The sequence below is a fragment of the Phaenicophaeus curvirostris genome, chromosome 4 (assembly GCF_032191515.1).
Source record: "Phaenicophaeus curvirostris isolate KB17595 chromosome 4, BPBGC_Pcur_1.0, whole genome shotgun sequence".
Classification (NCBI taxonomy): Eukaryota; Metazoa; Chordata; class Aves; order Cuculiformes; family Cuculidae; genus Phaenicophaeus; species Phaenicophaeus curvirostris.
This window is the reverse complement of record NC_091395.1, coordinates 44,767,805-44,780,681: the sequence shown is the minus strand read 5'-3', so window position 1 is coordinate 44,780,681 and position 12,877 is coordinate 44,767,805. Positions and strand designations below refer to the sequence as shown.

At 37.5% G+C, this 12,877-nt stretch overlaps 1 protein-coding gene across 4 annotated transcripts in view; it reads left to right on the top strand.

Moving 5' to 3' along the window:
• Nucleotides 1-12,877, top strand: part of SORBS2 (sorbin and SH3 domain containing 2) — a 232,010-nt gene that overhangs the window by 162,053 nt on the left and 57,080 nt on the right. For 2 of the 4 annotated variants that reach the window (XM_069855894.1, XM_069855895.1), the window contains 3 exons: nt 283-762; nt 5,747-5,891; nt 7,940-8,115. In XM_069855894.1, coding sequence (XP_069711995.1) covers nt 283-762; nt 5,747-5,891; nt 7,940-8,115 — 801 coding nt within the window. Of the gene's footprint in view, nt 1-282; nt 763-5,746; nt 5,892-7,939; nt 8,116-8,800; nt 8,951-12,877 lie in introns of those variants that run through there. The other 2 variants (XM_069855896.1, XM_069855897.1) reach the window with 2 other exon arrangements.

The window sequence follows — 12,877 nt, the reverse complement described above, 5'->3', positions numbered from 1 at the left end:
GAGGTTATTAATATATGGAGAGAATTATGAATATTCATCCCAGCACACTATCGTTTCTGGCATTGCTTCCGCTAGTATTTGATGCATTAATTTCTTTCATGTTTTCCTACTTTAATATAGAGCGTTGATTTATTTCCTAATCCACGTGAATGTGAATTTCCTCGGGCTGCTGAAAAACTTACACTTTAGTTATTTTCCTACACACAGCAAGAGGCAAAAGGGAAAAGTTTTTTATTTATTTGGTAATCTGTTTCTTTTCTTATTTTTTTCCTCAAATCTCAGCTTGGAAACGAGAAAGTAACTTCCCCTGTGATGGAGGTAAATGCTTCACAGACACACAGACAAACAGCAACAGAAGCTTCTCCACTGCCTCTTCCTCCTCCTGTGGTACCAGTTAACAGAGCCTCTTTCTCACCAGACAGTGGCACCCATCTAGCACCATATTCTTTGCCAATGCTTGATGATTTTTTGCCTTCACGCTTTTATAAAACCCCATCCCTTTCACAGTTTTCATATAAATGCCCATACCTAGTTTCTGAAAGTGTTATCCACAGGAACGAAACAGCCTCTCTAAGCACAGATTCTGCCATGAGTGAGTGCTCCTCCCGCGCAGTGAGTGAGTCCTCCACAGCCATTCTAGATGAGCTGCAGATTTGTAGCTATGATACTACTGACTGCTCTGAAACACCTTCCCCAACCTTGAGCCAGATGTCTGCTGTGTCAGATGGCACCACCTTAACCAACACTGCTGCCACCTCTCATGTAATTATGCTTCCTTTTTTCCTCCTCCGTTTTGTTCAAATAGGTTGTCAAAGGGGAAAAGAATTCAAACTTTTTATCTCATTACACAGACAAGTATTCTATTAATAGTTTCTGTGTTCACAGTCTCACAGTATGTTTTGCTAGAATTGTTTAAAAAAATTATTAGCCCATCATATTTGGTAACAGGAAAATGATACCAGGTTGTTGCACAGGTAGTTGTAGGGTCAGCTAAGGTGTATCAAACAGTTTGCTTAAAGTAAATAAAAATAAACTAAGTAAACATCTGCTCCAAATTCATTAAAAGCAAACGGTCTGTAGAGTTTGAAGAGAATTATTTATAGTATTGTTAGCAACATACAGGTCTATGGAGTTTGTAGCCCCTGGGCTACCAGCTTCTTTGGTTTATACTGAGGTACAGATTTTAATAATATAACTTGTAAATTTGTAGTAAATGGTGACAATATTTAACACAGTTTTTTCCCCAGCCATCGCCACTGACTGCACAAAACTGTTTCTCTCTCCTCTAACTAACCTTTTCCTCCCCTAAGCACAGTTTCTTACAGGAATGAACTTCATAAATAATCTTGTAGTACCAAAGAGTCCTGTTACTTTTGTCTTGGTTAAGTCAAGGAAAAAAAACCCAGCATGCAATTAGACATTTTATAGGTCCCTTCACTTTTCTGTACCTTAGTACGGTCATATATGGGTAGGAAGAAGGTATGGAATTTGGGTCAAATCCAGATCACTTCTGATTTCTTTTGAGATTTTCTGCATGATTAAAATGAGTTCAGAACAAAGCTTTTGTTTAAATTGGGCATTTTTTTGCTGGATTACAAAATGGAGAGATGTTCTGAGACCAAAGTTTTAATGGGTCACAACAACATTCAGACTTTGTACAAACACTTCAGCGTGCTATCATTTCTAAGTCTGAAAAGAACAAAGTTTCTAAGGTTTCATGTATAATTATGAAAGTATTTTGAGTCCAAATTTGCATGTAGTCACACATAAAGTTAACAATCTGTGGTCAGTGCTCTGGATGCTGTTAAAAATATAATATTAATAATAGGCACATAAAAGCTGTCGTTACTAACTCTTGTTACACAGCTCTGAAACTTTTTTCCCCCAAGAGTCGGTACTGTGGATCTGCATACAACATAGTAGTTGTAACCAAAGATACCATAATCAATATGGCCTGGCATATGTAAATAAGGCACAATCACTACATGACCATTTACTAGCTATGGGAAGCATGGACCATGAGTATTTTCTTCTAACCTGCTTCTAAAATAATCAGCTAACTGTTTGTTTCCTTTGAGCACCATTTTTGCAAGCTAAAGTGAACAGTTAATCCTTCTTTCCTTTTTTGGGTAGTCTCTCTGTAGAGAGATATGTTATAGTCAGATCTGACCACTGCTTTGGCTCTTTGACGTGGTAGGGGTGGCATAACAGTTGATCACCATTAATTGAGAAAGATAAAAGATGAGTCTCCCACCAAAGGACAGAGATCCCCAAATAGTCCTAAGAGTCCCACAGAAATTAAAATGCTGGCAACACCCACCTCTGCAAAGCAGAAAAGTCTTCATCTCCCATCTGGAGGGCCAGATGAGCATAAATGTATCCATGAAATGAGAAAATGGCAGGGAAGCTGATAGCACACACAGGTGTGCTGCTAGTGGCTCTGCTTCTTTAATAATCTTCATTTTCAGAGGAGACTCCCTGCTGATTTTGTAGATGAAAATCAATTAAAAAAACAGTAAATACTTTTATTTGCTAAATACTATTTTATATTTGCTAAATATAGGGTTGTGCCAGGCAGCACCGTGCCTGCGTAAGATGGAACCGTACTTTCAAAGACATTAGGCCCACATTGGGAATGTTTGTTTAGTCTTGAGGTCCTTAAAGAGTGCTTGGGCAAAAGGGTTTTACAGTGGATCTTCTGAGAGGAAACGGCATCAGGAAGAGCTGAATCAACAAAATTGTAAAGTATTCCAGGCAAAAGGCAAAGCTAAATGAAAAATGATGGTTAATTGGCAATACTTTTAGTTACAAATTGCAGCTTCTTTGAAAACCTGAAGTATGAGAATTGTAATTCTCACTTGGAATTATGCTTAGAAATGGAGTTGAAATCAGAGAACAGCTGGTTTGGAAACTATTTTTTCTTTCTATTCCAATAATGAACATTTCCTTTTTAAAGTAATTTTCATGGGGTCTTTTTGTTTATGTAGTTTAAAATTGTGGAATTTAATGGAAACTTGGAAATGAAAGTACACATTAGATTTCTGCCTTTTCCCAAGTTTTGGAACTGTCTTGAGCTTCAAGAACCGATCCTGAGTTTTTTACCCTTGTCTTGAAGCCAGAGGGTGTGCTGTGCAGCATTGTTGCACAAAACTGCTCAGAAATCCATAATGGGCCTCCTTTCCCTTTGCTGCCTGCCTCAGCAAAGAGAAAGTTAGAAAGCAGTGCCAGTCTCAGATAGATGCTTTTCTCTGCTCTGATTCAGAAGTCTAGAGAGCAGCTCTTTCTGAATGCTCAGAGAAACTGAAGGAAGTTTAAATCTGGTACCTAAGAGGAACCCTTACAAGAGTTTGGTTATCCAGCAGCAGAAGTAGGTGGCTCTGCTAGCAGTGAAGCACAGGTAAAATATACTGAAGAAAAATAAAATTGAGTAGTCTAGGGAAATGAGCAGCATAAAAGAGGTGAGGATTAGCTTCCTGGTAAGCTGGGAAATAGATGAATTTTGGTGACATAGTTGTTTTCTGTATCATCTTATTTTCCCTCAAAGGAGACTACCTGGGAAAGTAGAAGGTCTAATTCATGAACAGGCTTGTTAAAGATTTCACTTGCTTGTGAAATCTGGGAACGATCTCTGTCACCTGGAACTGAAGCATCACACTTACAGACTGAAATATCAATAGCCCCCAAATGATTTCAAGAGCAGGAAACTGGAATTGGAAACTTTGTGAAACTGTCTTTTATAGCTAACCCTTTCACCAGTGCAAGATGCATTGGATAAACAAATACAATAGCCATTTTCACAGGAATCCTCCTCAAAGAGAAAGTCACTAGGAGCTAAGAAATTATAGCTGAGCTGTTATCCTTTCCAAAGCCTTTAGAAGGAAACCCAAAAAATGTCACATATGGACACACCACATAGACCTTTATGACTGATGTCCGTCAGCTAGTTGTGTAGATCCTGTTCTCATAATATTGTCTGCTACTTGGTGCAAGAGTCTTACTGTCTAACACAGCTATTTGGTAAAGCCCATCCCAGGTGTATCTTAATTTTTTATTACAGAAATTTGTAGAGTAGCTTTCCGGTCTGCAAAGAACTCATGCTAGTTCTGTTCCTCTCTTCAAAGAAATAAAAGACATAGTAAATGAGTAAGAAGATATAAGATTCTGGACATATTTGCACCTTTCCTTCCCTAGAAGCAAGCTTTCCCAAAAAGACAGTGTGCAGGAAAAGAGAACCGGTGAACCCCTGAAGTAGGGTAGAGATGGCTAGCCTCAATGAGAAAAGTCTTCTGAAAACATGGATTCATACCTCTTGAAATGTAATCTTTGAGCTCATGTAGCTTTTGTATTCTTACAGCTCCAAGTCATTTTGAGGGGAGGATGGTATAAAAACTTAGTTTGCATTTTGATTCTTGATTTTTATTAAGAAAGTAAACATTTAAACATAAAAGTTTTAACAGAGACATCACCACAACATAAACCCTTCAGCTTAGTTCTGATAGCAGGCATCGTTAAAATGAGAAACCCATGAATGCATCTAGGAGCTCTTATGATGTCTGCATAGGAGCCAGAATTTGTTTTGCTCTCTTAGCTATTGGAGATAGAGATGTTAAAAATTTCAAATCAAATTGCTAATCTCCAAAATACAGATGTGTACAAGAGGTCATGAACTATTTAATTCTTAAATGTAAAAATAATATGCCTTTTAATACATATTTTTACTTATGCTTTGCTGCTTCAGATAGTCTCATGTTTTACATTTACAGCATGTTTTAGTTTTTGTCTTTTGTTGTATAAAATTTAGCAGTTTGTAGCACTTCTGATTTTGTTTTGATTTGCAGAGGAGTTCTGCATTAAAAGAGATGTTACAGAGAGCTTCCCTCCCTCTTTTGCAGAAATATTCATGACTTCCTCGTTTCATTCATGTATCTCATTCGATACTTTCTCAAGATCTCTGTTTTGATCTTTTCCATAAAATTGCTGCAGCCCAGATGTGGGGTTGCTAAACCTGGGGTCAGGAAAGCAGATAGTTTCAGAAGTATCTCTTGTGATTAAAGCCTAAATGGCTTGTGATACTGCTATACTGCTAGTTTACTTAGCTTTCCCTTTTTATTCATTTACTTTTGTTCAGTTGTTTTGTGGTTGCATTTTTTTATTGTTGCTAGTTATTTTTGCTGTGATAGATTATATATCAGCATCCCATAGTCAGTCCAGCTGGCTTTCATTTTTTAAAGAAGCTTTGGCTCACTCTTTATCTAGTCTTAATGAGACTTTTCCTTTCAGTCTGAACAGAAGTTCCCATTAATATCAATAGGTCTTGAGCGTGTGCATTAAGGGAATACCTCTTTTGGAGAGAGTGATCTGTGGCAGGCAGCCTGTGTCACTCAATGAGAGAAACTTTTACTGCTATCTTCATTTTGTATTGCTGTCAGACCTCTGCAGACCTTGTTTGTGCCATCTTTATTGCCGTGACCATGGTCTTTCTGTCATGTTCCCATGACTTCAGTGTGCTTTGCAGATGGTGCATACAAGGAGGGGAGGGAGGGAGGTACAAGGTATATAAGGAACAGCACATTCCACTCCCCTTGTTATGAGTTTTGTATTTCAGTGAATGCAGATGCCATTATGGCTAGGTACCTGACAACTGGTAATTGTTGTGTGGATAACAGTCTTGCATCACTCTTTGTTTGGGTTGGCAGTCACAGAGCTTTGTGTATGGTTTAATAGGTTATTGTTTTGTTTCTCTCAGGCTCAGATCACAGTGAATGGGAACTCTGGCACTGGTGCCAGCCCAGTGAGTCACTTTCAAAGGCCTTTTTCCCCTTCTTCAGCTTATCCGCCACCAGCTTCACTCAATTCCAACATTGTTATCATGCAGCATGGCAGGATGATGGGTAAGCCTCACACAGTAGGTTTGCTTTATACATTATGCAACATATTCCAATTCGTGTAGCAAAGACCGGAAACAATTGCAGAGTGCTTCACGTCTATAATAAAGATATTGTCTACTCATCTACCTTGGGAAAAAAAAAAAAGCATTTATTAGGTACAGTAGTGATCCTGAAGTGGAGGTACTGTTAAGTTTTATTGCCTGTGTGTGAGGGTGACCTCTTGCCACCTTTCTGCCCAGCAAGGAGCATATATTAAAATAGCTCAACCAGCATAGCCCCTTCAGGTTTTGCCTTTTTTAAGAAACCACGGAACAACAAGTACATACATTTGTTCTTCCTACAACTTCTGTAATCTTCAGCAGAAAAACTGCCAGCAAAGGGAGGGACTCCGGGCTTTTAAACATCTAAAAACATGTAAATCTATATTTTGTTTGTGTACTTTTTGTTAATTTTTTTAAAAAATATATGATCAGTCTTAGAAAGGCACTTCGCCAGCATAATCCAGTTTTGCCGGAACAATAATTTGCTTGCTGCTTTTTCTACCAGACCTTTTCATATTCAGATAAGATTATGCATGCAAAAATAATTTGAATGTGGTCCTGGAGTTTACTTTTTCATTATGCATACAGGGAAATTAGATGACACTTCTCACTCTGAGACTTATGGCTTAGACAAATGCCCCTATCCCTATCATAGTGATAAGTACAAAAACTGTATATGTGGGTTTTTCCACATCCTAGAATCCTAGATTCTTTGATCAGTTTGCTGATCTAAAGGCTTATCAATTCTGATTTGGATATACCTGAAGCAAGTAAAGTATTTTCCCACGACTTTTATTATTGTATGAAGTTGAAGTTCTATGTTCCACAAGATCAGCCTGATTTAATTCTCCCTGCTCATGTAAAAATCCCACCGATGGCCTTAGTTTGAGTCCTATGAAGAATGAAGGATCAAATCCAAATTATTTTCTAAATTTAACATCGTGCATTTTGGGAAAAAGGCCCAAATGTTCAGACATTTGCCATGCAGAGTTGCCCCTCACCATATATGTATAGCACAGGATTATTTACAGGATTTCAAACTTGAGTAAACAGCTGAAACATCCATGCCAAATCCAGCTCTCTGCAGTGGGAGTGAGCAGAAAAATTCAAATTAAAAATAGAGCTTTCAGTCACTAGAGCTCCTTTTGCTGATTTATGTTCCAGTATTTTGATTCAGAAGAATCAATGGATGTTAATGTCACATGAGAGGCCACTGTACTATTCATCAGCAGTGTTAGAATATTTATTTTTAGTCTCTACATTAATTTATCCTGCGGTGGAAATATCTCACAAGCACTGTACCTGCTCTGGCTAAAAAAAAAGATGCTTTGTCAAAGCGGCCCACTAATTTAGTGAAACACACTGCCTGAAGGAGTAGGGCTCTTTTTCCTGCATATACAAAAGCAGTACATCGTGCACGGCAGTACAGATCTTCACATGACACATCCCCTGACACATTTTTTTTTTTAAAATATTAATGCATCAAATGTTCATGTTTCTAAACACATATCATATAAGACTTTGTGGAGTGCTGCTTGGAATCTACTGCTGTACTTACAGAACGGCAATTTTCTATAGTTTGGGGGTGTGGAGAGAAGCTTAGAAATTACATAACTAGTTTCAAGGAATGAATAGGAGATATACAAGACTGATTCATAGGAAAAAGGCTGCTGCCACTATTTATAAGTAGATTTTGAATGTGTTTGTGTGGGTTTTGTTTTTTGTCTGGGATTTTTTTTTTTTGTGAGCAAGATGCTGTGAAAAAGTGCCACTAATCTAAGAAGATCTTAGTTGAATAGCATGTCTGGTCCTTAAATAAGTTCATAATTCTGTTAATGTAACATTAACTAGGGCAAAGCACCAGCTAAGATGATGGGGGGTTTAAGTGCTGTATAGGTATGTGATTAAAATTCTTGTCAGTCTTTGTACAGTGTACTGAAATGGGAAAGCATGTTGTAACTGCCAAGTATGATTATTGTATCATTATACAATATTCTGTCATCTTTACAGAGTCCACAGAGACATACTCACAGCATGTTCAGACTGTTGGCAGCACCACCACCACCAGTACAATACCAATCTGTAGATCCTCAGAAGAAGAAAAAAAAATTACAGTCATTAAAGCTCCACATTATGCAGGGATCGGGCCAGTAGATGAATCTGGAATCCCTACAGCAATTAGAACGGTAGGAAATTCTGGGGAATCTGTGTATGAGCTCATACAATGAATTGATTGTTGGTAATGGGTTTTTCACATTCTTCCAGTCTTATATAATGTGGAATACAGTGTGCGTAATCAGCGAGTTCATGAATATAATATTGTGTGTTGACGGAAAAGGAGAATGCTGATGGGAGCATAATTGGGCAACCTCATGTTTCTAGTTTTAATTAGAAGTAGCTAAAACTTTCTGTGTCTCTCTTGCTTCTCTTGTGGATCTTGCTGTTTGGGGATACTCGGGAATTGCATTTGTTTTGTTATTTCTAAAATAAAGTTTAATGCTTTTACATACTATATGTATATGCAAGCATGCAAGTATACATTTATACATATGTGTGTGTGTATATAAAAATCTCACACTTCTGCACTTTGGGGGGCAATGGTTCTCATGTCATCAGGGTAGAGTAGAAATGAACAGTTCTGTTCTGAAAATAATCTAAGTGACTAGCATTGTCGTGGAAGTGCAATATATAATCATTGTGCCCTTGAGTGACATGTAAATGAATAATGTGGAAGCCCTTTCATCGTGACTAGCCCAGTTTTGATTATCTGCCGCTAGTCACTGCCTGAATGGTCCCAGGATGTTGAACTGAAGAGTTTTGTTTTCACTATGCTGAAACATTCTTTCCACTCTGCTGTCAGAGCAGCCTCTTCTGGCTGGTCCAGAGAGCACAGTGGCAGCTGCAATAAGTCTGTAAAGGGAGTGCTTGCTGGCCTTCCCTGCCAGAGAAGAATTGCTGTGCTAGACGGAGAAAGATTAAGAAGAGTCCGGAGCCAGGATGAAAGCGGCAGAGCCCTTGCAGGTGAAGTCTTTGTGAGGTGCAAGGATGTAGCGACTGTCAGATGAATCCTCTCTGCCAATACTGACATATGGGGCTGTGTTGTATTGCCAAGAACTTCTTCAATGGATTGAAAAATTAGGGGGAAAATCAGGAATTGATGGAGAAAAGCAGTAGGAAAAATTCAGAATAAGTGGTAAGAATGGGGGGAAACTGGCATTTCTTGCTTTATTTTTGACATGGAAGTTAATAAAAATCAGAATTTTCTAAAAATTATGAGATTTCTTTGCAACAATGCTCTTAACTTCCTACCCCCTTTTTGAGTAAATATGTCCCTCTGCTTTATGTAGGAATGTAGGATAAAGTAAATATTATTGTTCTTTTTTTTTAACAGCAGATTGATCTAATAGGGTGCATACCACTTATATAGGATTATAATAGACATCCCCCTCTAGTGTGCTTAACAGAGTTGGCAATCTGCTAACCTATATTTAACCTATATTTAACTTTCAGATTGTGTAGTGTCTCAGGTTTTCTCCTAAAAACTTAATATAATTTGAATTAGGATTTTTTTTTGCTGTATTTGCTCTGGGTTTTATTATGTTTCGTTTTTGAAAAATAGCTTGTAAACTTAGTGTTATAGAAATGATTCTCACAATGAGATACGAGTTAAAAGATTATGCTAGAGTGTGCGTGAAAATGTGTCTTGCCTGTCCCTTTGTGTCTTTATTCTGCTTCCTTAGGACTTAGCTGAAAGTGAGGTTGTTTTCAAAATATTGATTTGAGATTACATTTTCAATGTGCACAAATATATTTGAGTCCTGTGTGCCCTAGTCATGTAAGAACAAAGGTTATATAGTTGTCAGCTAAAGACTCAAATATGCTGCACCTTGACACCTCTCAGAAGTGCAGTACTATGCAGAAACATGCAAAAGTGCTATAAGTGCATTTTCCATGTGCAGTAGAAGATAGGATATATCACTTGCTGTTTTTCCAAGGTCAGCGAGCAATCCAAATAGGAATATTCTCCAGAAAGTTCAGCCTGATTCCATCTGGAGAAAGAAAGGAAGTTTTCAAAGTAGTTGAGATTATCATTGCATGCAAAGTTTAGAAGTTTCTTATGCTTCCATCTTTATGAAAATGGCAACAGTCTATCAGGAAAGCAATAAATGCAGATTTATGAGTGATAGGTAACATACAAACTGTGTTTCGTAGCACCATGTTACTCAATGGTAAGCTTGTAAATAAGAACTTTGGAGTATCTAGCATTCCAGATTTGGAGGGCTTTTCAGGAGTAGAGAGCTTTTTCAAGCTGTTGTTATCTGGTCTAAGTCTGTCTTTACTCCCAGAACATGGTTTGTGACAGCTTTTTAGCCAAGGAAACAGAGTGATGTTTTCTATTCCTGCAAACACTGTCAAAAGCTGCTGAGAAGGAAGGATTCCCATAAAGCTTTTTCTTCTCTCAGAACCTCCATCTCATGTTAGTATGTTCCCCAATACCACTTGAGCTGCTGCCAGCTCTGGGCTGTGTAAGTCTGAAGACTGAAAATTCATATCACTGTTAAGCTCTGCCACTATGCCAAGCCCTGCCCCAAAGGTGGTGAAATTCCAAGTCATTAAAGATGAAGTCTTTGGAAAAGAGAGGTGCTGTTCTCAGAAAAGCATTCAGTCAAATGGCACCACCGGAGTTTACCACTGACAGGATCCTAGGAGAATTAAAAACAAATCCATGGAAAGCAGTATGACTGCACTGTTTTATACTATCCAAAATGATTTCTTCATGTCTAACTATCAGAACTAATCTGTAGACTGAAAAGGCCTCTATTTACCAAGAAAGAAAAAAAAAAAATCAAGTCCCACCAAATTTCTTTTCTGTACTTAGTGATGTGATATTTCACCTAGGGAAAAAGAAAAAAACAGAAGGTCTACTGAAAGTAGATGCCTCCTTGAAAATGCCTCCTTGAATTGCATACTTCTGATAAATTACTAGAATACTGCAGTGATTATGGACTCTCCAAAGTACAAGCTGTGAATACTTACATCCTCTTCATGCTATTGTTCTTTCACATATGATGATACCAAGTTTCAACATTTAATTGCAACAACCATGATGTATGCAAAGCAGGATGGCATTGGAATGTCTTGGTGCACTGTGAATATTGCGCATTCCTCAAGCAAATGTTAGTATTTGGGATTAAGGAATATAAATTGAGAAAAATTATTTTAGAATTAATTTATTCTATTCCTTAACTAATCCTATCTGACTTGTAATGTAAAGCCAAATCATTAGCTGAGGCTTTGAACTTCAGGGTGTGGTTTCAGGGGAAGATGGTAAGAGAAAGATGTTCAAATGCCCAGAAAGATGTTTTGACACTTTCTCCTCTGGTCTCATGGGAGCTTCTCCATACCTTTATGTGGAAGCCTCCTGTTGATTTGTGGAGGACCTCACTGATAAAGAGGATCCAGCAAAGAGATATCTCTGCACCTTTGCCCCATGACAAACAGTAGGGTCATCACAGTAATTTATGCAGTGTTTCCAATCTATTCAACTGTCACTGATTCTAGCTGTATTGGAAGACTCTTCTTGGCCCAGTGCAATCAGAAGGCAGTTGCTGTATTATGGGAATATGTATTATTAGTTGCTGTATTATGCTGATGGGCATAACCTCCATGGTATTCCTTATTTCCCACAGCACTACAAAGGAGGTTATGCCCATCAGCATGAATTCCTGCAGACCTTCTTGACTTCCTTGTAAACTTTTGAACATACAAGAAGATGGAGCACCAAACAGCATACTTGTTTCAAATCCAGCTAAATTATTCTTTCTAGATTTCCAGTAATATAGATATTTAATACCTTTAGGAAAATAGTGTAAAAATGGTCCAAATCGACTTCTGAATATCTTCTCTTTGGCAGAAGTCAGGAATGTTGGTACATGGGGGAAGGGACCTGATCTTGCTAAGAAACTAAATCTCCTTCATCTCTTGCAAGCAGGTCTGAGTAAAAAGCATAACCTGCAGCTTAAATTTCTCTCTTCCCCAGCAGATCCTCAGGTTCTTCAGTTGACTGTGAGCTCTTCTTTTGAACAATTTATTTTTAAATGTCATTTAGTAGCAATTTTATGAGAACTCGTATTCATTTCTCACACTATGGGAGCATTTTCTACTTAGTCCCTTATAGTAAAACCTCACCATTTTTAACAAAACAGGTTAATTATGTGCAGTAACTGTACCACGTTTTTAGGGCAAAAGTATAAATTACTAAAGATGGATGGAGCCAAGTGAACACACTCAGATCAGTTGGCTGCTTTGTAGAGAAGAATTTGTCAATTTTTACTTTTCATAGTAAAGAGGAGTGGGCAGGGTGGTTGCAAATTTAGTATTACCTAATGCAAGATAATGCATGTCAAGAAGAGTCTATTGAATTATCCCTGTACACCATGAGGTTTGATGATAATTTTGTATATCTGCTTTAAAACTTTGGCTTTTCTGACTACTGCGGAATAAATAAAACTTTAGGACCCAAGAGTAATAATAATACTGAAAATCTGTTTGTTGTTGTGTAATCTCTTTTTCTAAAATGTTTTGTTTTATCTTAAAGAAATTGCAGCAAAATAGAAAATGCAGAAGGGTAAGAGATTAAAAATAATTAGAAGCACAAGCAAATGTTGCTATGAGGAAAGTTTGGGAACTTTGGGATTGCTTAGTTTACAAAAGTAAGGATAAGTACAATTGAATGAGTGGTTATTTAAAGGTATGTTGTATTCATTTTTCTCAAAACAGAAAAACAAGTTTAAAGTATGTTGTCTGGAAAGGGAATTTAAAACTTGTAAAAGGAAATACTGTTTGTTTGCAATCCAAAGGTTAACTCCTAAATATAGTGTTGTCTTAATTCTTTACTCAGTAGTTTTTCTGCACTATTTAACAATTACATTTTGAAGATAAATGAAG